Raw genomic sequence first — 25,075 nt, 5'->3', positions numbered from 1 at the left:
GAACGGTTTGGGGGTATGAACACCCTTGATAGTAACCATATACTTTTTAAATCTGCCGGAGCTTAGTTTTAGTTTTAGTATATTTTGTAGATTTTATTTAGTTATACCATTATTCCAGAGACGTGCATACTACATTTTTTACTTAAGTATTAATTTTACAGGTTTTTTGTTGTGATTTTAAGTGATTTTCCGAGAATCAGTTATCAGTATTTAGATAAGAGATAAGATAAGAGTACATTTTTAACGGCTTTCAGTTTCTTTTTTAAATTTCAGTTCATCAGATTTTCCCACTGCTTTTAGTTTGTATTTATTCTCAATTGTATATGATTCGTATTTGTTGTAGTTACTTTAATGATATAATTTCTCAGAATTGATGTAAATAAATGATGCAAAGACTTTCGACGATCTAATCACAACCGCTTTCTTTTATTGTGTAGAAGTCCAGCCATGAAATATATATATAAGTTTTGTGAGTACTACTGTTCTGAAGAGCATTCTGAGTGAGCTTGCATTCAAACCTCTGTGGCGGGTGGAGTTTTGGGTGACCCCTGTGCCAGGCAAACCAGCATTGTTTCAGTTTGAAATTTGCATGACCCTAGAACGTAATCTTGTTGTTGATGATTTAATTAATTAATAATTAGTTTAAGTTAAAAATGTTTCGAACAATATACAGATAATTTCAACAATGGTGATTGTCTAGCTTAAGGTTAGACACCCTCGAAAATAAATAAACCAATAGAATAAATGTACAAACGGCAGAAATTTAAAAAACCAGAACCCAAGTTTTGGGTTCCTGATAACTTGTTATCTCTAATATTCCCCATTCAAATGTTATGGCTAGTAGTGCTTTATTATAATCTACATTCTATGATGGTGCAGTGCGGGCAAATTGCTGATGTTTTTTACAGTCCTTTGAAGAACTTTCCATTGGCTAATTATCTTGATTTAGAAGAAAACTGAACATTTCATATTCATTTAAATACAGGGATATCCGCTAGTAAATACATAACTGCAACTGGGTCATTTTAACTTTTAAAAAACTTGGTTTAACTAAAAAACAACTCCTTTAAATACGTATAATATTAATCCTTTTAACTTGTTCACTTATTCTTTTGTGTCTACTGTCTTATTGTAAATTCGTGGTAGTGATCACAATAGTGATCTTAAGATTCCGAGTCTTTTGCTCCTCTGGCTTGATGGTCACTTTCATAGTTCCTGGGCCAGCTACAATTACTGATAATAGTTGTATTGATGTTGACATCCTTTGTAGCAGTTATTCAAAAGATAATTTCACCAAATTCATAGCCAAAATTAAACTTTTTGGAATCTTACTTTTTGCTCCTAAAAAAGCCTCCAATATCAAATAAACCCATGCAAGTAATGAGAAACATATATTACTGAAATACTGTATTTATGTTCTGTCACTGTTATAAATGATTACTTTAGGAGGGACAATGCAGTCTCCAGGACCTCTGAGAGATGCTGATGACAACTGGGATATCAACAGTACCACTAGTGAAGATATCGGCTACTATGGAGGGTAAGGATTGTGGCAGTTACAATATTTTTAATGTCAAAGTAGCAATCTTGTATTAATAGCCAAGATTTGTGAGTTATAGAAACTTTACTTGCTGTGATAATTCAGTATAAAACCAATAAAATTAGTTTATTGGTTTGAGCAGGACAAGTTTTTAAGGGCTTTTGTCTTGGTTTATTTTAAAACTGTGTTTTAGTTAAGCAACTTCGTTAATAAGTAGACTATCAACCACAAGTAGGAAACTAAATCTTTAAGCAGTGCAAAGTTAAAGGACCAGTTAACTGAAAAAAAAGTTATCCTCATATTTTGACAGATTGTGACAAATAGCAAACTAAGCAACGAGTCGAAATTCCTAAATCTCTAGCTGCTCTCTAACGCGTGTAATTAGCGTTTGTATTATTTTGGCGATGACGTCATAAAGTCCCTTGCGCGCACAAGGTAGCTCGTGAGACTGTATTTTACAGGTAGAAAATGGACATAATACAATGTTTCTCCCCCAAATAACTCGAAAAGTAAGTATTTTAGGGTACATGTTGCTTCATAAGTTGTATATAAACATGGCCATTCTGCACAATTTGCACTCATTCAAAAATCTGTAGGGCCTTCATAGCCCAATTTACGAGATGCCCATATTTTAGCATGATTTCTGGAACCGAAAATCAGTTTTTCGCCAATAACTGAAAAAGTAAGCACTTTAAGGCATATGTTTGTTCGTAAGTCATATATTAATATGCTAATTACGGTTCTTTTGCACCCTGTCTAAAGACTCTATCACGATCCTATCGAAAATGGGCTCAGTACCACGCCCAAAATGGTTTTTGGCAAATTTCTCGAAAAGCAAGGATTTTAGGCCATGTGTTGCTCAGTAACTCCTATATAAACATGCATATGCCGCTTGGTTTAAGCCTATTTAGAAGTCTCTAAGAGAAGCAAGGGGTCGGTTACGTTGTTGGGTCAATAAGGGCGTGGCCCTCCTGGGTTTTCTCCACGGTCAAAAAATGTCTCCAAACGAAAATCGTTTATTTATAACTTCGGGAAGGTTTGTGCAAAGTTTCGTGAGTATTTGAACATTTGCAGGTTCATTTCCATAAATGTCCATAAATGACTGGACTACACAACTTTAGAGTTAACTTTAGAGAAACTCTTAAGTCATTTATCTCAAATTAAGCTGTTAGTGTCCATGATCAACCTGTGGCGACAATGTTTAACGTGAAATGTAAAAATCAGGAGTAATATAAAAAGTGTATTTTTAGATTAAAGTGCTAGCTCATAGTTTTAGAATTGTATAGATTAGGTAACGTTGGTCGTTTAGCCATCTAACAATCGATCGTGCCGTAATATATGGCCAGAGAATAATAGGGTCTTGGAAATTCTATAGTTGTTCAGTGGGTCGATTGACTGAACACGTTTGCACTTGGTATTTAAACTTACCAGTATAGTAGTAGTTTATTTATGTTATGTACCGATGATAATGCAATTAGGATAACAACTAGGTAAGCCGTAAGTCTAATTCAAAACACACCGCACACCGTACACACCAATCAGTATAACTATTTGGTAGACCGGGTATTTTGGCGGGAATTCTGTTCCCACGGCACTGTTCTGATAGAAGCTACTTCTACTAATAATCCCAGAGGAACGGCCGTAAAGTAGCCAGACTTCTTGTCTCCTGTACTGGCTGACACATGTGGATTAAAGTTAGAAATTCCGCTATGATATAAATATAATTGCTCTCGGAATTGAACAAACTCCTACTTATCTAGATCCTTTCTAAATTCGTTAGAGTTTCATGGACTGGGGAAAAATAATCGGTACAGTCTCCCTGCTTGTGTAATTAAGCAATGAAAACAATCCAAAATTATCACATTATATGACATAAGTTGTAATAGCAGAAACTTTCTAACCGTACATTCACCCGCCACTGTTCAAGAAATTATGTCACTGTTTAAAATCATGACGTGAGCACTGTACATACAATCAGCTATTCCTTTAGTTAGGATGATAGCCAAAACTATAAGGATTTTGGAGAACTAGGGTAATAGTCATAATTCTAAAATTTGAGTGAGTTACACGTGTTTTATTGACGATGATAAACATTTGCAATGTATTACGCTATGCAAGCGCGCACTGAGGGACTTTATGACGTCACGACGCCACAGCTTATTATATTGCAATAACACGCGTTACACGTACGCTAGAGAATTGGTTCTTTCGGCGATACGATTCTTTACCAGTTTGTCACAGCTGATTTAAATCTTAGCCAAATTGGAGACTACAAATTTTTCAGTTAACTGGTCCTTTAAAGTGTATGAAATTTCCAGAATATTCTATGTTTTTATTTGTTTTGTTAAAGTTGAAACATTCTTATCATAGTATCACTTGCACTATCTAGTTGACTGTTTGTGTAGCTCGTGTAGTTTATTCTTCATATATAATATATATTCTTCATCAAGTGACTTCAAGCTTTATAAACATCACCGTGGTCGATATATCTCACTGTGCAGGATAATCTTACTAAATTTAAAGATTTAGCCGTTTAAATACAGATTTTGGCACAGTCGATCAATTTTCTATTATTTCAGGAAGAAACCTTTGGATATGAAAAGAATGCCAATAAAAGGTCGAGGTGGTATGAACGTCAGTAAACGCAGCCGTGCTTCTAACATTATTCCTGAACTAGCTGAGGATTCTATGTACGGATATGTAAGTCTCAGTTTGACATTTATACTGTAGAATTTATTCAGACTATTATACAATATACATATCTAATATCTATGATCGAGTTACTAGGTCTATGATCAATTTGAGCAAATCAACACAACCGAAATTTAAACTAAATTTCGGTTGTGTCTGTTATCATTTTAGTCTCAACAATAAGTTACAAATAGATCCTAACTAAATTCAAGTAACAATCATTGGGTTGGATAGTGGATAAACATTATCATTAGAAACTGTAGACTTAATGCTAAATCTATTTATAGCTTTATAAACACAAACATAAGCTACAACACAGGTTCTGAGCGGTAGAGCAGCTCTCCAAGTTGTAGTGGACGAGTGGATTGATGAGTACAAGAAGGACAGAGAGAAGGCTGTAGTGGATCTCATTCAGTTCTTTGTGCAATGTTGCGGTTGTAAAGGTATGTTCTCTGTTTACTTTCTCTGGTTAGTTTCTCTGTTTACTTTCTCTGTTTTCTTTGTCTGTTTACTTTGTCTGGTTATTTTCTCTGGTTAGTTTCTCTGTTTACTTTCTCTGTTTTCTTTCTCTGTTTACTTTCTCTGTTTACTTTCTCTGGTTAGTTTCTCTGTTTACTTTCTCTGTTTTCTTTCTCTGTTTACTTTCTCTGTTTACTTTCTTTGTTTACTTTCTTTGTTTACTTTCTCTGTTCACTTTCTCTGTTTTCTTTCTCTGTTTACTTTATCTGTTTACTTTCTTTGTTTACTTTCTCTGTTTACTTTCTCTGTTTACTTTCTCTGTTTACTTTCTCTGTTTACTTTCTCTGTTTACTTTCTCTGTTTACTTTCTCTGTTTACTTTCTCTGTTTACTTTTTTCAAAATTCATTGATTTGATTCATTTTTACAGTACTGGAATATGAATATATTATATTCGGTAGTGCTTAAATGTATCACATAATATAATTCAACCATGTACAAAGTTTAATATATAATCATATTAGTAGTCCAATACAATCTTGTACAGCCCGTGAGAAATTAATCTCATGTTACAATTATAACTTCTTCCTCTGTACTGACGTTGTGTGTATAACACTCGTATCTTCTCAGGTAAACTGAGTCAGATCATGTTTGCAAATCAAGATAAAGTTAAGAGTATCAGAAAGTTAACAGAATCTTTCGACGAGGAGTCAGGAGAATACCCCCTTATTCAGGTAAAATGATTTTACTTACTTTTCGTTCTGTAATGAGACTCGCTCATAAAACAAGTTGTTTATGTAAATTTATTGTTTGTCAGTCAGCTCTCAGCATCAACCATGACTTACATGGAACTATGACTCAATTGGGCTCTTTCCACATTAAAGAGGTCCTAATCCTACCGTCTACGAACTTATAGTTTGTTTACGAAAGAGTAAAGATCATAATATTGCCGTGATTCAATGCGGCGCGTTCCCGTTGTGTACGATATTGTATTCATAAACTTTTATATTATCATATGCGGACGTGGCCGAGTGGTTAAGGCGATTGACTAGAAATCAATTGGGCTCTGCCCGCGTAGGTTCGAATCCTACCGTTCGCGGATGAAATCTTTTGACTCCGAGAGGTCAAATTTCAGTTTATTTTCCAAAATTTAAATTAATTACAACTCATTTATGGAGTGTTATGCAATGGGATGGAAGTGTTTTAACCAGGTGTAACCAGTTCACACCCTGGCTCCATACTATGAACGATGTGTTTCACATTGAAATGAAATGCTCGAATATGAGTGCAGTGCAGTCCAGCAATGTTCGATATTGGTCCATTAACTTTTAGAATTGAACATGCGGACGTGGCCGAGTGGTTAAGGCGATTGACTAGAAATCAATTGGGCTCTGCCCGCGTAGGTTCGAATCCTACCGTTCGCGGATGAAATCTTTTGACATCGACATGCCAACTTTTATTTTAGTTTATTTACTACAAAGGAAACACGTATTTTATGCGCTCCAGCAGTTTAGGATATTCCTCGATAAACTTTCAAAATGTTACATGCGGACGTGGCCGAGTGGTTAAGGCGATTGACTAGAAATCAATTGGGCTCTGCCCGCGTAGGTTCGAATCCTACCGTTCGCGTTTGAAATCTTTTTACATCTACAGGTCAATTTTCGTGATTTAAACCTAATTCTTATCTCCTTTTTTAGGGTGGTCCGCTGTTTAAGAAGTTTAAGAGTAATCTGCTTGAGTTCATAGAGCGACTGATAAGAGGATGTAAACACAACATTATATACGATGAGTATATGATGGATAATGTTATTAGCTGGCTCCTTGCCCTCAGTGACTCTCAGGTAGGTTCCTGGTTGAGTTTTTTAGCATTCACAAAACTGGGGTTATGATGATGAAAATCTAAATATTATAGGATACAATGAGCATTTTAGTAACAAATAGTATGAAAGATCTGAAATTTAAAAAAATAAAATCCCTAAAACTGGGGTTATGTTATGTTTGAAAATGAAGATTCAATCAAATTTACACGTTTAGATTCTAGAAATCTCAATGTTTCCGGTTACTAATTACATGTACTTGTACTTGTACCTAAAATGTATATATATCTCAGGTGCGAGCGTTCAGGCACACCTGCACCCTGATAGGCATGACACTGGTCACCTCACTTATTGACATAGCTAAAATGGTTCAAATGGACTTGGAGAACACAGAACGTCAGTTAGAGACAGAGCTGAAGAAAGGTCAAGCTAAGCGGGCATTCGCAAAGGTAAGAGAGCTTGGCTGGTTAGCACTATTCAGGGCTTTTTCTTGAAATACGATTGTGAGTTTCTGCAAAAATAAAGCCTGTCGTGTGTTTCAAATATGAGCAAGGTCTGCTGACTACAAATTATTTCTATTTTAAGGTTGAGAGGTTACAAAGCAAACAGAAAGAACTGAGGTCACATCTTGACGGGTTCCTGACGGACTTCATGAGTCAAATATTCAGTGGTTTGTTTGTTCACAGATACAGGGATTGCAGAGCAGAGATCAGGTCTATTTGCATCCAGGAACTCGGTAAGAAGGATTTGTTATTCGTATGTAATCAAAAGCTCAATGTTACGTCCGATTGTTTACCTAAAATGCTCTCTAAATTGAAAGTTCAAGCCGATAATTGTACATCTTTTGACCCATTTTCCCCGTTATATCTTCTAACTTCTAAAACGCTCAGGACATTGGATGAAGCACCTTCCTTCTCACTTCCTGAAAGATCAGTACCTGAAATACGTGGGCTGGACACTTCACGACAGACACGCTGAAGTCAGGCTGAAGTCCGTCCTGGCTCTCCAGGGACTCTACATGATAGAAGACTTCGCTCAGCAGCTGGAACTTTTCACTGCAAGGTTCAAGAACAGGATAGTTGAGATGGTACACGATAAGGAGGAAAACGTGGCGGTTCAAGCTGTTAAACTTATCAGCTTCATGTTGAACAGTTTCGATGTGCTGGAGAACGCTGATTGTGAGGTTTGTAGTGTATATTGTCTGCTTTTTTTAAAGGTGTTAATCATTAAATCATGTTCATTATCATTTCACTAAATGTACAGTGTACTGGTTTTAATACTCAGAGTAAACAGGCATGGTACAGACTGTAAACGAGGACATGAACAACAAGAACTGATATTATACCTGTCTCAGGTTGTGTATCAGCTGGTATTTGCTAATAACCGGAACATTTCACACGCTGCCGGAGAGTTCCTACACAAGAAGCTGCTCACTGAGGATTTGGAGGAAGTGCTAAAAGAACACAGAGCTCAGCGCCACACCAGGAAGATTAGGGAACCTCATATCATTCTCAAGGAACTTCTCAGATTCTTTTTAGAAAACGAGGTGAGAATAAATCATAATAGTTAAAGTAGTTATTGTGTTAGTACAGACATTTCATTCTTCCCTGCTGTAAGGCGAGTTTTCCCCGGCTCTGAAAATCGATCTGCTCAATACGAATTACTTGATCCTCCCTTCCATTTCATAATTATTGAGTTTAATTATTAACTGCTTTTGTGTCAGCCTGATAAGAAAAACTTGCGAGCACAACCATATTTTGTCTCTTCTGCAACATAGTCACAAGAGTAATACATTTTAAGTTCCCTTCGAGTATGAGATATGGAACTTGGTTCGGTGCACATAAGTTTTTTGTGTAATTTAATATGGGAGCATCGAAAACATTATCTTTTGTTGATAATGCAATAAGTCCCTAAATGTGGTGTAGAGTAGCAAGCGGTTGCATAAAATGTTCTCTCGACTGCGCTTGTCAAGTCTTCAATGAAATGTAATGCAACAATTTGCACTTTTATCGCCGCGAAGGTGGCGCGTAGCTGCGATCGTCTAGTGGTTAGGACCCTGCGTTGTGGCCGCAGTAACCCAGGTTCGAATCCTGGTCGCAGCACTTTTGTAAAAGTCGAATTTGGGATGGAATTATTTTTTCATACCCCAAATGGAAATTTATTTGAATTACCAAGTTACATTATGTAAGATATCAGATATTTTAATAATTTGTAATCCGACACCCGGTAATTGGCCTATATTGTGTACATTTTGCAACTTATAGTTGAACACAATTATCCAGAATCCAGATATCTTTTTGATATTTTGTATTGTATACTTCAATATATTAGTGTATAAAGATATGTATTTGAATGGTATTTAAATGGCACAGATTGACCTGCTAATTACTGCAGATTACTGTCAACGTGGCAATGTCACAATATTAACTATCTATTTCCAGGTGAGTGAGCACGGAGCGTACATGGTAGATAGTCTGTGGGAGACAGTGGAGGTACTTAGAGACTGGAAGAGTATGACAGAACTACTGCTCTCTGATGAACTGGGTTAGTAGCTTGTATGAATTAAAGTCGATTAATGTCGCACATTTCCGCATAAATTGATCTTTTCTGACTCCTTAAGTTTTACCCACCCAATTTAAGTCCTCACATTTCCAATAATTGCCAGTGATTGAGACTCCTAACTTCAGGTGAGCTCGCACTTAATGACGAAGAAGAAGGAGCACTGATAGAGATAATGACATGTGCGATAAAGCGTGCAGCTGGTGAAGACCCGCCCCCGGGACGAGGAAAACCCCGCCAGAGAGAGTTGAACACCAAAGAGAGGAGACAGCTGGAAGCAGACAGAAACTCACTGACAAAACATTTCATTGCGGAGTTACCTGAGCTGCTGAGCAAGTTCAGTACTGACGAACAGAAGATTGTCAGTCTAGTCGAGATCCCTCAATACTTCCATGTAAGTTAATTGATGTGTTTCTTGTTTTCCATGTTTCCAATGTCTCCAGATGCACATATTTAAATAGTGTTGAGCTTTGTTTTTTTAGTCGTTTTGAGATGTAAAACTGTGTCCTCTCAGTTGGAGTGTATGTAGAACATCGTCTGAACAAATTCCTGGAGCTGCTCCTGAAGTACATGCACGACATTGTGGGTAAACACTCTGACGCGGACGTGCTGCGCAACTGTGCCTTTACATACCGCTACTTCATCAACAACGAGCTGTCCATACAAACCACCGCTGCAGTTGCTTTCCGGCAGCTTATTGATGAGCTGGTCAGCAGCTTCCACTCCCTTATCACTGATGGTACGGTTCTTATCCAAACAGATTTAATTTTAGGCACAGTCCTGACAAATTGCTTAAATATAATGATTTGTCCAACTCTTAGGACTTAGAGCTTGACAATCAGTCGAACGTGCAAAATTTTCATTCTCCGCTTGTTCACCATGTCACGTGACAAAATGCTAATATCCGGTTTGCAGGGCTAGAATCAGAGAACGAACAAGGAGAGTTCAAGTTGTTGGTGGCAATGAAGAGATTGTACGCGTTCTACCAGGCTCACGACATCACTGATCTAGCTGATATTGAGAAGGACGTATCCGCCATCATCACCAAAGGTAAGCACTTAAATAGCATCAACTTCCGCATTCTTATGATATATAATGTTATATTAGCTGCAAATTGAGTAAAGAGTACATTTTATCCCAGATAGATAAGGAAAAGTGATAAGGCAAAAGTGCTTCATAATTTGTCAGATAATGTCATAATCATGCATGACAAGTATAAGTACTGATAACATGATGTGGCACAAAGGTGCATAAAATATTCAGAGTTTTGTTTCAAAATTTACATGACATGTTTAACAATTACCAGCTTAGATTCAGTTTTCTAGTTTTCATATATCTGTCAAGTCTTCTATGTACCTCAATATTTTAATTTCCTATTCTATCGCTGCCCCGGTGGCTCAAAGCTGCGATCGTCTAGTGGTTAGGACCCTGCGTTGTGGCCGCAGTAACCCAGGTTCGAATCCTGGTCGCAGCACTTTTATTGTTTTCACTTTGAACTCTTAACATATAAGAATGAGAGTAGCTACTCAAATTTTCGTAGATATGTTGTTTTAAAAGATATCTTACAAGATTCATGGTGCATATTGTTCCGACGAGTTACAGTATAAATTGTGGTTACTTAATTAGATCATGTTATTATCACACGTATTGTTTAAACAGTTTATTGAATTTATTGATATCATCAATTAGGGTTATAAACTGACAAATTCGATCAGTTAGCTCTGTGCATTGATACGCTTACATTTCATGCAGAAGGTATCGGGTTCGATTCCGGGTTGGAGAAAAAATAGCCGAACACAATACTCGTACATTACATATCATTTTGGTTTCAAAATTATTGTTTCTTAATGTAATGATCATTAATTATAGTATTCGACCATGGTCCATGACTATAGCAGTAGAGTATAGTTTGCTTACCATCCAAAAAATGTCTCTTCGGCAACTTTCTTACTTGGAGGCATCATGTAGCCGGTGGGCCCGACATGATACGACATATCTTGACACGTCGGGGTTTGTCGGGGTTTGTCAGGGTTTGTCGGGGTTTGTCGGGGTTTGTCAGGGTTTGACGGGGTTTGACGGGGTTTGACGGGGTTTCCGGTTTGTCGAGCCTGGAGGTTTTTTTTTTCTTTTTATTTTTTTTTAAATTTTTTTTGAGTCTCCCAACAAAAAGCCGAGACGGAGTCATCAAGCTTTACGTGGAAAAACACTATACAAGAAGGCCTCGTGTAGCCGGTGGGCCCGAGGCTAAACCCCTCGACAAACCCCGTTTGTCGGGATATGTCGGGGTTTGTCGGGGTTTGTCGGGGTTTGTCGGGGTTTGTCGGGGTTTGTCGAGCCTGGAGGCTACATGATGCCTACTTGGGTAGTTTGGGTTTTCGGGTTAAAGCCCTTATTTTTTGGAGAATGACTCAGTTATTGGAAGTTAGTCGTTTGAAAGAAGGAAATATCAAATGTATAATTATTTCTGTAAAACTTTTCAAAAATTTAATCGCAGAGCTTTGTTTCAAAATTTACATGACATGCTTATTGTATTGTTTGTTTTAAACATTGACCGAACGAGATTTTGTGTTCAACATTTTGCATAGTCTTCAACGACATGCATTATCTCTATTTCCTCTTTCATTGCTGCTAAGGTAGCTGTCAGCTGTGATCGTCTAGTGGTTAGGACCCTGCGTTGTGGCCGCAGAAACCCAGGTTCGAATCCTGGTCACAGCACTTTTTTGAGTTTTGGGATAGAACTTTCTACATAAATTACGAAACACTTCACATTAATATATAATACGTTATGAAATTCTCCTCGTATTCAATATTCATGGGCATTATTCTTCCGACGAACTAAACTGAAGTCTAAATTGTTGTCATTTTACTTTATTTTTCCGGAAGATTATTTCTATAAAAAAGTTATTGAATATATTTTCAAAATTACAACGGAATGTGGGAAAATCTGCCGTAGCTCAGTGTTTTAAAGGTCTGACTGCCATGCAGAAGTTTTCAGGTTCGAATCCGGGCTGGGAGAAAATATAGCCGGCCACTAACATATTGTCATCCTTTCGTCTATATTAACTGTCTTAGAGAGATTATTACCAATCATGGTTTGCTTACCACCCAAAATATCATTCCCTCTACTTACGTTGGCTGTAAAGCTTGCGCTCATCTCAGCGTTTAAAAATAATCGCTTGAAAGAAATAAATCTTTATCATAATTAAAGCTGAATAAATTTCAAATTTAATCGCAGAATTTCATTTCAAAATTTACATGACATGTTTATTATTTTTGAATATATAATATATATCTATTATTTCTATTTCCTCTTTCATTGCTGCTAAGGTAGCTGTCAGCTGCGATCGTCTAGTGGTTAGGACCCTGCGTTGTGGCCGCAGAAACCCAGGTTCGAATCCTGGTCGCAGCACTTTTTGTGGTATTTGATGAAAATGTCGACATAAAAAATACGACACTCTACACAAATACTGGTGTAGGGATTTTACGTGGATATATTACAGATTGCTTTTATCTCACATAATATTCGTGGAGCATATTGTGTACAACTGCAGTGTAATTAGAAATTGTGGTTATTTCACTACATTATCTTCTATACCATTAGATAAAAAAGTAATTGAATTTATATATATATAATATGTATCCAAAAAAATAAAGATTGAGACGGAAGCTGTTCGTGCCAGTTAGATAGCTCAGCACATCCCGGGTTCGATTCCGTTAGGAGAAACTGTAGCCGCCAGCCGGACACTTTTATTCCAAGGACAACATGCGCAGTAATGAGCATCGCGCTGTTATGAGAATTTCATCTTATATAATTGTGGCCTTCGCTGCTCTGAGCTCAAAACTTACTCATTATCATTTTGATCGAATGTTATTAGGCTAGTCAGTCGTCTAAAATCAGTAAATATCTTGCCAGTTGCTTGCCACATCATAATAAAGTAATAACAGCTGTTAAACGTTCAGATTAAGTTGCAGAGTTTTGTTTCGAAATTTACATGACATGTTATGTTATATTGAACAAAAACCGAGCAAGATTCTGTGTTCTAGATTTCATAAATCATAACTGACAAGTCTTCAATGAAATGTACTATCTTAATTTCCTATTTTATCGCTGCTACGGTGGCTAAAGCTGCGATCGTCTAGTGGTTAGGACCCTGCGTTGTGGCCGCAGAAACCCAGGTTCGAATCCTGGTCGCAGCACTTTTTTGTGTTTTAAGTTTAGCAAATAAAATAAATTCATTAGAAAATATATTTTTCTCTTGAGAAATTTTGACAAGGGGTTTAAGTAAACAAACGTACATAAATAGGGCAGTTTGTGAGTTCAAGTAAGTAATGAGTATCATTCAGTCGGGGGCAATGGCGCAACCGGCTGTTCAATTCTTAAACTGGACAACAGAGTTTCGTTTAATTTTATATTTTCATCCTCAATGTCAGTTGTCGTGCACAATCCACCATACTGCAAAGTTTCAGTATCATCTACTGCTTTAGACAATCCGTTGTTTCTTCTCGTCATCCGGAGAGCATGACGCTCAGCTCTAGGAAGAATAGGTGTTGGTGGTGACGAAAGTGAAACTCTCTCTTCTTCCATCAATGTCCTCATTCTCGTCTTGTGTGGCCGAGAATCAGAGTGGCTAGTTGGTCTTGTTGGGTTTCTAATTTCTGCTTCAGTAGAAATTTTGTCTCTTTCAGTAGGTGCACGTATCAACGAAATCGATCGATCAGTTATACTCTGTACGATCTGTAAGGACCTCTTGAATAACGTACTAGTCGGGCACAATGGCGCAACCGGCTGTTCAATTCTTAAACTGGACAACAGAGTTTCGTTTAATTTTATATTTTGATCCTCAATGTCAGTTGTCGTGCACAATCCACCATACTGCAACGTTTCAGTATCATCTACTGCTTTAGACAATCCGATGTTTCTTCTCATCATCCGGAGAGCATGACGCTCAGCTCTAGGAAGAATAGGTGTTGGTGGTGACGAAACTGTAACTATCTCTTCTTCCATCAATGTCCTCATTCTCGTCTTGTGTGGCCGAGAATCAGAGTGGCTAGTTGGTCTTGTTGGGTTTCTAATTTCTGCTTCAGTAGAAATTTTGTCTCCTTCAGTAGTTGCACGTATCAACGAAATTGACTGATTAGTTATACTCTTCGCGATTTTTAAGCTCCTCTTGAACAAAAAACCGAGGTATGGATCATAAAGTAATGGATTTATGACAGAGTTGATAGGAAGGATCACTATCGAGAATGTTGCATACCAAGGTGAAGCATCTACAATAAGTAAATAGTGCAATCCTGACACAACAACAAACGGCACCCAACAGAAGAAATCCGTCAAAATTATAATTGTTATTTTACGTTGAATTTGTAATGAAGTAAATCGCCCTTGAAGGCCAGCTCTTTCACTTTCAGAACAATTTCTCACGTATTTGGAGAAAGACGATGTTACTACATGTATGTTTATAAGAGCATATGAAGAGACAATGATGAAAAAGCAGGCAAAGTTTAAGGAGAGCACGGACAGGGTGTAGAAAGCTTGAGGATCTTCTGGGGTAACAAAATACTTGAACAAACAGACTCCATCGTTGCCATAAAAGTGTAGCTTGACACCATTGACGCCGCCATGTCTCTGGGAAAACATGTTCTGCACAAGACGCCGAATCGTTGACCAGGGTAGATTTGGATTTCCCCTTAATTTTGAATAGTACTTTTCCAAAATCGCGACGTGTTTCTGTTTTGATGGAGCACCGACGAAAATTTTGATTTTTTTGTCATAGAGAAGACCATTGACAAAAAAGTCCTCAAGTCTGTCCAGTAATGGCAGGTACGATATTGTGAATGAAGCTAGCAACACGATAGCCACCAAAGCCAAAATGATGAATGTATACCATTTGTTTCCAGTTGTGCCAGGTCTCGCACTTCTTATTTTGATGAGTCTACACAAGCTGATAACCACCATAGCAAACAGCGATATCTGAGACCCAGTGGAGCTTACCACGCCCAAAGCCGCACAGTAACCACTTGTTAGCCAGACCAACCTTTTTTCGCAGTATGTCTCTTTGAGGAGAACGTTAACTACTGATAAAACTACCAGATATAGTCCAACCATGAAGTCCCCAAGTGATATCATGAGATCATCAATTTGTTCAAGAGTTTGTATGAGCAACCAAAATCTCTCAACTCAACAATCGTTCTCGCGAAAACTATCGTGTTAAATAAAGTGGCCAGAAGTCCAATAATCCACGAAAATACCGACAGAAACGGGTTATCAATAATAGATTTAGAGTGTGAGCATTCATCTGAAAAATCTTCACAGTCATAATGGCCATCTTCAACCCTGTTAAGCGGGATCATTTTTCCACTTTCTTTGCATTTGAAATGATTGATGCAGTTAATTTCATCCGAATCATCCCCACAGTTATCCACCAAATCACAAACCTTATCATAGGTGACACAATAGCCATTGTTACAGGGGAAAAGGTTGCTAACATAATTCCCTTTCTTCTTAGAGGCAACAGTCAAGTAGTTCTTCCCGCTCAAAGTGAACACCCGATTGTGCTTAATGTTATAACAAGAATCAAATTTAACTGGCTTCAGGATGCAGGAAACGTTGCTACAAAATCCACTGCAGCTTAAGTGGACATAGATTTCTCCATAGACGAAACTGCACAACGAGTGATGGTTAGATTTAAACATCGCAATCGTTATCGGCTGAGTTGGTACCCCGAATGGTTCATCAAGTGATGTGTAGTTAGTGATTGAGTGTCTTTCAAGAGTGGGGTCCTTTTCCAAATTCTCTAATCCCGGTATATAGTAACCTATATTAATGTTACCATTATGTTTCAAAATTACCTGATTTTGTAAACCCCGATGATTTCTTGAAACTTCGCAAATTTGGGTCCCTTTATCGCAAGTGCCAGTTCGGTCACAAAGATTGTCATATTCTTCATATTCTTCTGTAATGGTGGAACACAGAAATACATCTGAACAGGCTGTGCCAATTTCTACATATCTTCTTGTCCATCCTTCGCCACAAACCTTCCAGGAGTCGAGATCTTCGTCTTTGCTATTCAAACAGTCCTTCACTCCATCTCCCACCCAGCTAAGAGGTATTGGCTGTTCTGTTCTTAGTTGACTACTGTTGGAGAACTTTCGTTCGCAAGTCAGATTTGTCAAGGATTCACAAATGGAGTTGTCTTCGTCTTTGCCTTCTGGACAATCTTTGTGTCCGTCACAAAACTGATGTTTGTGAATCACACACCCATCCTCAGCAGCATCACAATTCTTATCTAGTCCATTGTCACATAAACTGGTTTCTTTACACAGTGCGTATCGTGTGACATATGTCATATATCCATCAACTTCGCAGAGCAGCGGGGAATCTAAAACATGAGAACAATTGAGTTGATCTCTGTAATCCTGGCAAACAAGATAAAGTTCAATGGGAATTGCGCATCTGTTTCTTTTAGTGAGAGTTAAGTTTTTCGATCCGAGTTTTTCGGTGCTTGTACAGGTTTCATGTCCGATGCAATCAGTTTCATCTGTATTGTCTAAACAGTCCTGATAACCGTCGCATAGGACAGCGGGTGGTACATAACTAGTGTACCAATTCAGGAAGCCTATTCTCTTGTTAAAAGTGTTGTCACAAAATATTCCATAGTTATCGAATTCCTTATTACAACCAATTTCGTCTTCACATAGATAACAGCTACATTTTTCGTTGCATTTTTCGGTTCCGTTGATCTGAAAGTTTGTTCTCAAAACCGGACAGTACAACTTTTAACAAACATGAGAACTTGCAGAAATTATCTTAAAGATAGTATAAAAAGTTACAATATTTCGAACTGTTACTTACATATTGGTCCATGGCATCTTTGTTACAAACAAACATCTCCTTGGCACAATTTTGCTCATCTATTTTTGTATTGGAACATGAATATTTACCATCGCATGAGTAATAGTACAGCATATCGTATCCTCCTGAGGGTTATTACATCTTGAAGGGTGTTGTATTCGAAGATTCAAATATTATTCATAATTTGAATTCAATAGGATAGTTGGTCCGAATGATTATGAAAAATTATATACCATAATTAACGTATTTTGTGTTGTTTGTCTGCACAAATTCTCCTCCTCCATTTCCTTGAATCCACGTATTGTTCGTACTATAGAAACGGCACATAAACGAACCACAGAGAAAAGGGGCATCTTCTTGAAACTGATACTGTGAACATGTTGCGTGTCCACACACTTGATAGAATGCTGGATCATTCTCACATATTTCTGTGTGCTCCTGTATGAAAATGTCATGTCAGACTTGCTAAAAATACAACTTCGAAGTTCTTCCTTATATTAAAGGCTCCGGGTAGTCGGAATTCTCAAGACTCTACGTATTTTGATTTTTGGATGCTTAAACTGAACGTTTTTCGCAGTCGAAGCATTCTGTGAACGAGATGAGGCCAATCTGTCTCCGATTTCATAATAGGTGTTTATGGTTATTTATGAGGTTGCCCCCCCCCCCCCCCCTCCTAAAATAACACCACAAAACTTTACCTGGAATTCACATATCTCGATTGGTACTTGGTAGTAGATATTGGAATGAGTACATTTGTAGTAAGTTGTCCCGTTTATGTTACACTGCATCTTTAGATACTCCCTCACCTCCACTATTTGGCAATCTACTGATACATCTGAAGATGGGGATTTTTACTTATTTATGTTACCCGCTTTATTTGTTTTTATCACAATAATCGTGGAATTTTTAACTAATTTAAAAATTGTATTTGACACAAACCTGGCGCTGAAAGTTGGGTCTCTGATCCCATAGCGACTGTAACGAGGATTATTGCTAGCAGCTTCTTTAATAAGCCCACCATAATTGTCATTATCTCTGTGAAAAAAGTCTTCATTTCATGACCATGAGTCGAGGATCAAGAGGTCTTCCGTCTTTTTGTAAAACTAAATTGAAACATTATAGAAGCACTAAAAAACTAAAAAGAAATTCTATATATTCTCTACGTATAAACTTTTAAAAAATAAATGAATGTTGTTACTGTGCTAGATGACTATAATCACGCTGACTAATAACGTAGGAGCTTTCTCATTGTCCAATAATTTCAACTTGAACATTATCATTATATAATTGCCGTAGTGAATTGTTGGAACAGAATTTGCCTTTGTTGCAATTTGGAAATCGTACCGTACTGAGGCTAATTACGGTACTAATTACGGTACTAAGTAACTTAGCCCTGGATGATCTAGCAATGTGTCGTCATTTTATTGAAAATCTTGCTTACAATATACATTTTGTATTGCTGATCAATACTGAACGTTAAATTAACAAGTAAGCCCTTTAGCTTTGGGACGGATGAAATTGCTTTAAAATGGCGGGCATTAAAAAATTAGCTCTCTTTGTTTGCATTGGACCCTATTTCTAGTGCACCGCAAAGGTAAATAATATATAAAATCAAAGATCAATGACTACAGTCCATAAATCACATGGGTTGAACAACAAACTTAACACAAGAAATTAAAGCTTAGCCAAATTCTGCAGCACTGCAACTATATCCGTAGCAGATAAGAATGGGTAATCTAGCGAGGTGCCTGGATTAATGATTTATCAAGGGTCTTTTACGTATTGACTACCTGCAAATTTCTCCATGAATGTTGTCGACTAGAGACGAGACAAAGGAACTGCAGCGAGAAACTGCCCTACTATTGAAACAACGACTATTATAACATGACTTCTATTATGTTGAACTAATTCGCAATAAATGGTTTGGATTCGATGAGGATAATAGTTGACTGCCATATATTTCGAAACACTACGTTGTATGTATATGATGAAAATTTTTAAACATTCGTTCAAAATAAATTAGCAATCCTATGTGTAGTAAATGTGATCAGGAACTTCTGACGAAATGTGCTACTTACTATGCACTTATGTGCTACGAGTATTAGAATGAATACATTTTTCGAAGATCCTTAACACTATTTGCACTACGCTAATTAATTCAACAGTCACCACTAGCAAGCCAGCAACTTTTCTCCTTAATAAACATTTCTTATTCTAAATACTAACACCACTCCCACCACTTACCACCACTAACCACTAACACCACTTACCACCACTAACACCACTTCCACCCCTTCAGCCAACCAGCAGCAGATAAACGACGATATCACAGCAACAGCCGTCATGTTAATGCAAGTCATCCTATCCTGGGCCCTCTACAGGACAAACCCCAGTGAGCCTAGCAAGGCGGAGCTGAAGAAACTTAGGAAGTCAGTCGTTCAGCTGATTCAGCAGTGTGATGAGCTGATTCAGTTCGGTGTGGCTGGAGTGCAGAAGGAGGCTTTTATCACGGTAATATTACCCGGCAATCAGCATTAGCTTATTTTCCTTTTTTAGTTTTTTCTGTTCATTAAATTAGTTTAATTTTCCATAATTTGCATCATGATATGCCATGATTGCTTACATCAATAATATCTACATACCACTTAATGAACCAGCGTTCCCGGTATTTGCAATTAAAGTCTAATTTAAGTCTCCCTCAGGTGTGTGATATGCTGATTATATTTGCTCCACAACTCAAACAAAACCCTAACTACAGTTCTCTGATTGTAGTACCCGATAAATCAGTTCAAATCAGGTATGTACTCTCAACATAATCTAATAATATAGTGTCCTTGTTTTGAGGCGTAGTTTAACCACAAGATTTTATGATTACAGGTTTTATAAATTAATTGGAGAAAAGAAGTATGACTGCTCTATATGCAAGTCAGATGATACAAACTCCGCAGATTAAAAGTTAACAGAACAAGAAGTATACTAAAGCTACGAATATATCTTGCTAGTCTAACTTACATTTCTATCGAAACTGTTTTTGGTTGCAATGTTTTAAAGGAAGGTCACGTTTTTAAGGAATGTAAAAACTAAGGTATTCTCGTTCAGGTTGAGGGATTACGTCATGACAACTGTATTCGCTGAAGAAGAACCCCCTCAGTTCCAGGACGACGAGGATGAAGAAGGTGAGATTTTATTGGTGGTTATATGCAACTTTGTGGTTGATCAGTTTGCCTGAATGAAAGTGTAGAAAAGAAGTCTGCCTTGCTTTATATGCAACTCAGATGATACAAGCTCCACAAATGAAGAGTTAGCAGAACACGATAGATACTAAAGCTAAGAATCTATCTTGCTAGTCTAACTTACATTCCCAGGTCAAAACTTAATGCCATTTTTAGACTATAGCGCTATAATCAGAAATAATTGTTCATTCCTTTTTTTTAATTTAAAGATCTGATAAATAAGTCAAAATTCCCTCAGCTAAGACAGAAGTATTGATCGAAAAACGTCGTGTATTAGCCTCCTTCGGAAAACTCATCGCCTTCAACATCATAGAAATGAGACTCGCAGCCCCCATCTTTGCTCAATACGTAAAATCATACCAAGACTACGGAGATATTGTAAAACAGATGATGTCCAAGGCTCGAGAGCTGAACCGAACCAAATGTATGAGGACACAGCTGCTGAGTTTGGAGCAGTTGTTCGAGGAGTTGAGAGATCAGAACGAAGGCAGGATAGACAGATCATCAGAGGAATGGACCAAGATCAAGGATCTGGCTCATAGGTTCGCCCTTATGGCTGGTGTGGATAACTACAAGTCAAGACAGGCAGTGGTCACGTTCCATAGAGAGGGTATTATTTACTGTCTGTTGCGTAATGGTCCACCAGATGGCAGTCCTCCGTCCAACATTGTCTTCTTCGATATCCTAGCTGAAACAACCTTCAAACTAATGGATATCGACAAGAAGGGACCTAAAGGATTGCTGGCATTCTTGGAGGAGCAGCTTATGAAGGAGGGAGAAATTCCAGAGGATGAGATAGAATGGGGACCGCTCCGAACATACCGCACAGCACTTGTCGGTAGTATGTCAGAACCGTACATGTACTACGGAACTGGAAAACGCAAGATGATGGGCAGTCCTATGAGAGTCATGGAGGTGAAGAGACCGAGGGAGGACTATGTAATTGACAATTGGCAATCAGCCAGTGGATCTGGAAACTATGTTCAATAGTTAACATTTAGACATTCTGTAAATTTCGAGTGATAGAGTACTGTTGATCGAGAGTACTTTGTTCAGAGTTGTTTCCATAAAACGTTACGAAATGTGAGAAAGAAAAGAATTGTCCATGCGGTCAGATATCTAGCACTTCCTGGAATTGCACTAATGTAATTATATCTGTGACGTACAGTGGCTAAGTTAGAATTTGTGCAATATTAAATGCTGTTCATTTGAAAGGAGAACAAATGGGATTGTTTGAACATAACACTTAATTGTAACCAGTGAAATTTGGCGGTTAAGATAGCTGAAAATAACACCCTCTCCTTATTTTCTATAAGTATTTCATTGGCTGGCCATATTATCAAGTAGCAAAACAGGTAATAGTGGAACTGTGCAGTAAGACCAGTATTGGTTTCACTGGCGGATTTGAATATCAGATTTTGGAAATATTGGTAACAGTAAATTTTCACGTTTTATTACGACACCTGCTTTAGTGCTATACATTCTTACTAAACCTTATTTATGGCAGTATTTTTATTGAATTTTATTAATTTAAGTTAATGAAACTGTATTATTTGAATAGAAGTTAAATTTAGCTTACAAATATGACTTTTTTACGTTTCATCGATTATTTTAATAAATTCTGTGAAGATCCTACATTCTACCGCCATCACTGTTTTGATAATGTCTTCCCGCCTAAATACACCGTGAATGTAAGCCGCTAATCTGAGATTGTTGGACACCTAACACTATTGTTATCAGTCCTGAGCGCGCGGTACGCACGTACGTACGTACGTACGCGCAGCCGGCTCCTCAAAAGGGCGATTTTAAGGACACGTTCAATCGTTCATTGAAGTTTGAGGATATTGGTAAATATAAGTGACCCTGACTGAATGGCACGAATATGTAAAATGTGTCACACTATGAAATTATATAAACCCTCTATGCCTAGGATAATCGTTTTATCCTCTAGATAAACTTTGTCGCATAACGATATCTTTGGTAGCACCATGCAAACTCCGTCACACACTAAAGAAATTTATATGAGGGATGTTTATGACATCTTGACAAGAAATGCCGAATAGTCTAGCATTATTTTGTGAGCTGAATGTGTTTGGAATTGTTCACATATTTCTTTGTTATAGGCAAATACAAATACAGAAGGCAGAAATAGGTAAACTTTGTCACATACAATTGTATGATATCTCAACATCTGTGAAATTGAGTAAATATTAGTATACCAACTTAAACACCCTATATTACGTACTATGGATCAATTAACAATATTTCAACCACACACCTGTCATATAAATTATTATATGGCAGTGTTATGTTAACATTGGCAAAATTTCAACACCTGAACATGGTAAAAATTTGTAAATTTCGTCACAAAAAAAATATTATGACTTTATTAGCTCTTTGTTGGCAAAATAACTAGTTTATCGACATTCGACATAAGTATGGTGATAAAGTAACATTATAAGATTATATCCTAATCGAGGTATGATTCTTCAAAATAGGGGCAAGAAATATAAATTTCGTCACATCAGCCATTCCTTTAGTTAGATAGATTTTCTTTCATATCAACAGTCCTTATTATAGTTGGAATGGATTTATACAGAAAATATAGAAACCCATGCCAATTTGTCATCACATTGAAATTATACCGTTGAAATTATACCGTTGGTATGGGGCAGGAAAAGTAAATTTCGTCACATTTCAGTAACTTGGTAAAATTAAACTCAGCATTGTTAAACTTGAGTTCTAATTTGCTGAACAATAACCAACCAATAATTCCTGGAAGACCGAAGAACATTGAATTCTAACCGAGGTATGGTTCTTCAAAATAGCGTCAAGAAATGTAAATTTCGTCTCATACGTCATTGTAAAATTTAGATACAATTTCTTTCAAATAAAACAAATATTAATAAAACAAATATTTATTTTTACGGCACAATCAAACAATATCAATAATAAATATATCAGGGGAGGTTTGAAGAGGTTTCAAGTGCCGAAGGCCACTGCTTATCTTTAGGATTTGAGAGTGACCTGTGCTTGAAACCTCCTAAACCATCCACTACGTCAATATACTTGTTATATAAACTATATAGAAAAATATAACAATCTAAAATTACTTATTGGTTTAGTTTGGTGACATAGGAGAGCCCAGTTGAGTTTTAGTTAAGTTTTAAGTCATAGTTTAAAAGGTTAGCCATGTTTCATGGCAGAGAGAGATATCATGTGTGCAGAGGGGGGGGGGGGGGGGGACTACTTTTGGGGACTTGGGGAATTACGTCAACGATTTTACCCCGAGTCCCCATGATTTTTAGTCCCCATTAGTCTCCATTAGTCCCCATTTAGATTTCAAAAAATCTGGCTTTTCCAGACCAGATCGTAAACTTCTCAAGACTGAAGTCTAGAATATTTATAAATGGTCACTGGACATTCCTGACTTCTTGGGAGCTACTTGAGGGCTGTTAGAGTACCTCAGGTAAATTAAGGGAGGGGGCGGGGGCGACTACCAATGACAACATTGAGGAGACATATTGCATATATACGCTTATTTTATCAGATTGATCTAGTAACACGAGTTGTAGCGCAAGGAAAATAAACGCATTATCAATTTTTCTTATTACTTTTGTACAGGGTGGCCCATAAGTGACTACCCACACGCAACCTCTTAATAACTCACGTAATTCGTCTCCAAATTGCACCAAAATTTCAGAGATTATAGATATGGGTCAAACTTAGATTTCCTGAAAGTTTCGTAAGCCACGCCCAATTACAGTGGGCGTGGCGTGACACTCCCTCTTTTTTCACTATTGTCTTCATAAAATGAGAACGCTTTAAGCTAAGAACTCAAAATTTTTTGCACACATTTGGCTCGATAATTGAAAACTTTTCCAAAAGTTTCAAGTTCATTGGTTAAAATATGGCTGAGTTATGACCATTTTAAAATCCATCGGATATGTGATCCGAGCACTCAGTCAGTGATATTTGCACTCAATTAGTGATCTCGTCACCCAATCTGATCAAGAGTAAGGCGTTAGCGTGTATTAATGAGGTTCATTAGGCTTTGATTGGATACCGATGATGACTTTGCTAGAAAGGGAAACACAAATTTTTAGGATAAAAACCAGATCGTGACTTTTCAGGAAAAGCCGTTCTCTCCACCACTTCATCCGGTCTAGTAGAGCCCCAGTGAATTGCATTCTGGGAGTTGACATATCCGTTTATATGGCCTTGTCGCTGTACCAGATTTCGTCCTCAAAGTAGGGATCCACATTCTGCTTGGACAGGAATGTGTTGGCGAAATCTATCCTCGATTGGAAATCACGGTCCAAATGTTTGTGTTTCTTTGTGATTAGGTAGGCCCGGTTCGATGATTCAATGGATGGTTCATTCCTTTTTATTGATTGTAAGGAACCTGTGACTAGCAGGGCTAACAAGCCCTGGGCCTGAAATGGTGACACCACCATAAATTCGTGTGATAGCGTTTTAGGTGCAGTCAGCTGTATAGGCCGGCCCATAAGCAGGCTGCAACCAACCAAGCGGTGCATGTGAGCCAAACAGGCCATTAACCAAGTGACGAGATCACTGACTGAGTGCTCGGATCACGTATCCGATGAGTTTTGAAATGGTCATAACTTAGCCATATTTTAACCAATGAACTTGAAACTTTGGGAAAGGTTTTCAATTATCAAGCCAAATGTGTGCAAAAAATTTTGAGTTCTTAGCTTAAAGCGTTCTCATTTTATGAAGACAATAGTGAAAAAAGAGGGAGTGTCACGCCACGCCCACTGTAATTGGGCGTGGCTTACGAAACTTTCAGGAAATCTAAGTTTGACCCATATCTATAATCTCTGAAATTTTGGTGCAATTTGGAGACGAATTACGTGAGTTATTAAGAGGTTGCGTGTGGGTAGTCACTTATGGGCCACCCTGTAC

The 25,075-nt window shown here is 37.5% G+C and overlaps 1 protein-coding gene and 8 non-coding genes across 9 annotated transcripts; all 9 read left to right on the top strand.

Annotated features, from left to right (window-relative positions):
* Positions 1–1,434: 1,434 nt before the first annotated feature.
* On the top strand, positions 1,435–21,235 carry LOC134819611 (cohesin subunit SA-1-like). Its single transcript, XM_063829630.1, has 17 exons — positions 1,435–1,540; positions 4,120–4,240; positions 4,551–4,674; positions 5,319–5,422; positions 6,386–6,529; positions 6,799–6,954; positions 7,091–7,241; positions 7,396–7,688; positions 7,860–8,051; positions 8,947–9,049; positions 9,193–9,462; positions 9,585–9,803; positions 9,980–10,114; positions 19,216–19,427; positions 19,619–19,713; positions 20,016–20,092; positions 20,388–21,235. The coding sequence occupies exons 1-17, from the start codon at positions 1,455–1,457 to the stop codon at positions 21,137–21,139; spliced, it is 3,234 nt and encodes a 1,077-aa protein (XP_063685700.1). The 5' UTR covers positions 1,435–1,454; the 3' UTR covers positions 21,140–21,235.
* Trnas-aga (transfer RNA serine (anticodon AGA)) lies at positions 5,706–5,787 on the top strand. The gene has a single exon. It is a non-coding gene; the product is annotated as a tRNA-Ser (tRNA).
* Trnas-aga (transfer RNA serine (anticodon AGA)) lies at positions 6,031–6,112 on the top strand. Its single transcript has one exon. It is a non-coding gene; the product is annotated as a tRNA-Ser (tRNA).
* Trnas-aga (transfer RNA serine (anticodon AGA)) lies at positions 6,236–6,317 on the top strand. The gene has a single exon. It is a non-coding gene; the product is annotated as a tRNA-Ser (tRNA).
* Trnah-gug (transfer RNA histidin (anticodon GUG)) lies at positions 8,536–8,607 on the top strand. Its single transcript has one exon. It is a non-coding gene; the product is annotated as a tRNA-His (tRNA).
* Positions 10,467–10,538, top strand: Trnah-gug (transfer RNA histidin (anticodon GUG)). The gene has a single exon. It is a non-coding gene; the product is annotated as a tRNA-His (tRNA).
* Positions 11,708–11,779, top strand: Trnah-gug (transfer RNA histidin (anticodon GUG)). The gene has a single exon. It is a non-coding gene; the product is annotated as a tRNA-His (tRNA).
* Positions 12,402–12,473, top strand: Trnah-gug (transfer RNA histidin (anticodon GUG)). Its single transcript has one exon. It is a non-coding gene; the product is annotated as a tRNA-His (tRNA).
* Trnah-gug (transfer RNA histidin (anticodon GUG)) lies at positions 13,190–13,261 on the top strand. Its single transcript has one exon. It is a non-coding gene; the product is annotated as a tRNA-His (tRNA).
* Positions 21,236–25,075: the final 3,840 nt, after the last annotated feature.

Source organism: Bolinopsis microptera, chromosome 8 (assembly GCF_026151205.1).
Source record: "Bolinopsis microptera isolate Bmic1 chromosome 8, MBARI_Bmic_1.0, whole genome shotgun sequence".
Taxonomy (NCBI): domain Eukaryota; kingdom Metazoa; phylum Ctenophora; class Tentaculata; order Lobata; family Bolinopsidae; genus Bolinopsis; species Bolinopsis microptera.
This window is presented reverse-complemented; position numbering and strand designations above follow the sequence as displayed.

Excerpts from the sequence above, each read along its gene's own strand:
- LOC134819611 (XM_063829630.1), top strand. The coding sequence starts at position 1,455 with ATGCAGTCTCCAGGACCTCTGAGAGATGCTGATGACAACTGGGATATC. Across the intron at positions 6,530-6,798 it reads TTGCCCTCAGTGACTCTCAG|GTGCGAGCGTTCAGGCACAC; the intron begins GTAGGTTCCTGG and ends TATATATCTCAG. Across the intron at positions 19,714-20,015 it reads GATAAATCAGTTCAAATCAG|GTTGAGGGATTACGTCATGA; the intron begins GTATGTACTCTC and ends ATTCTCGTTCAG.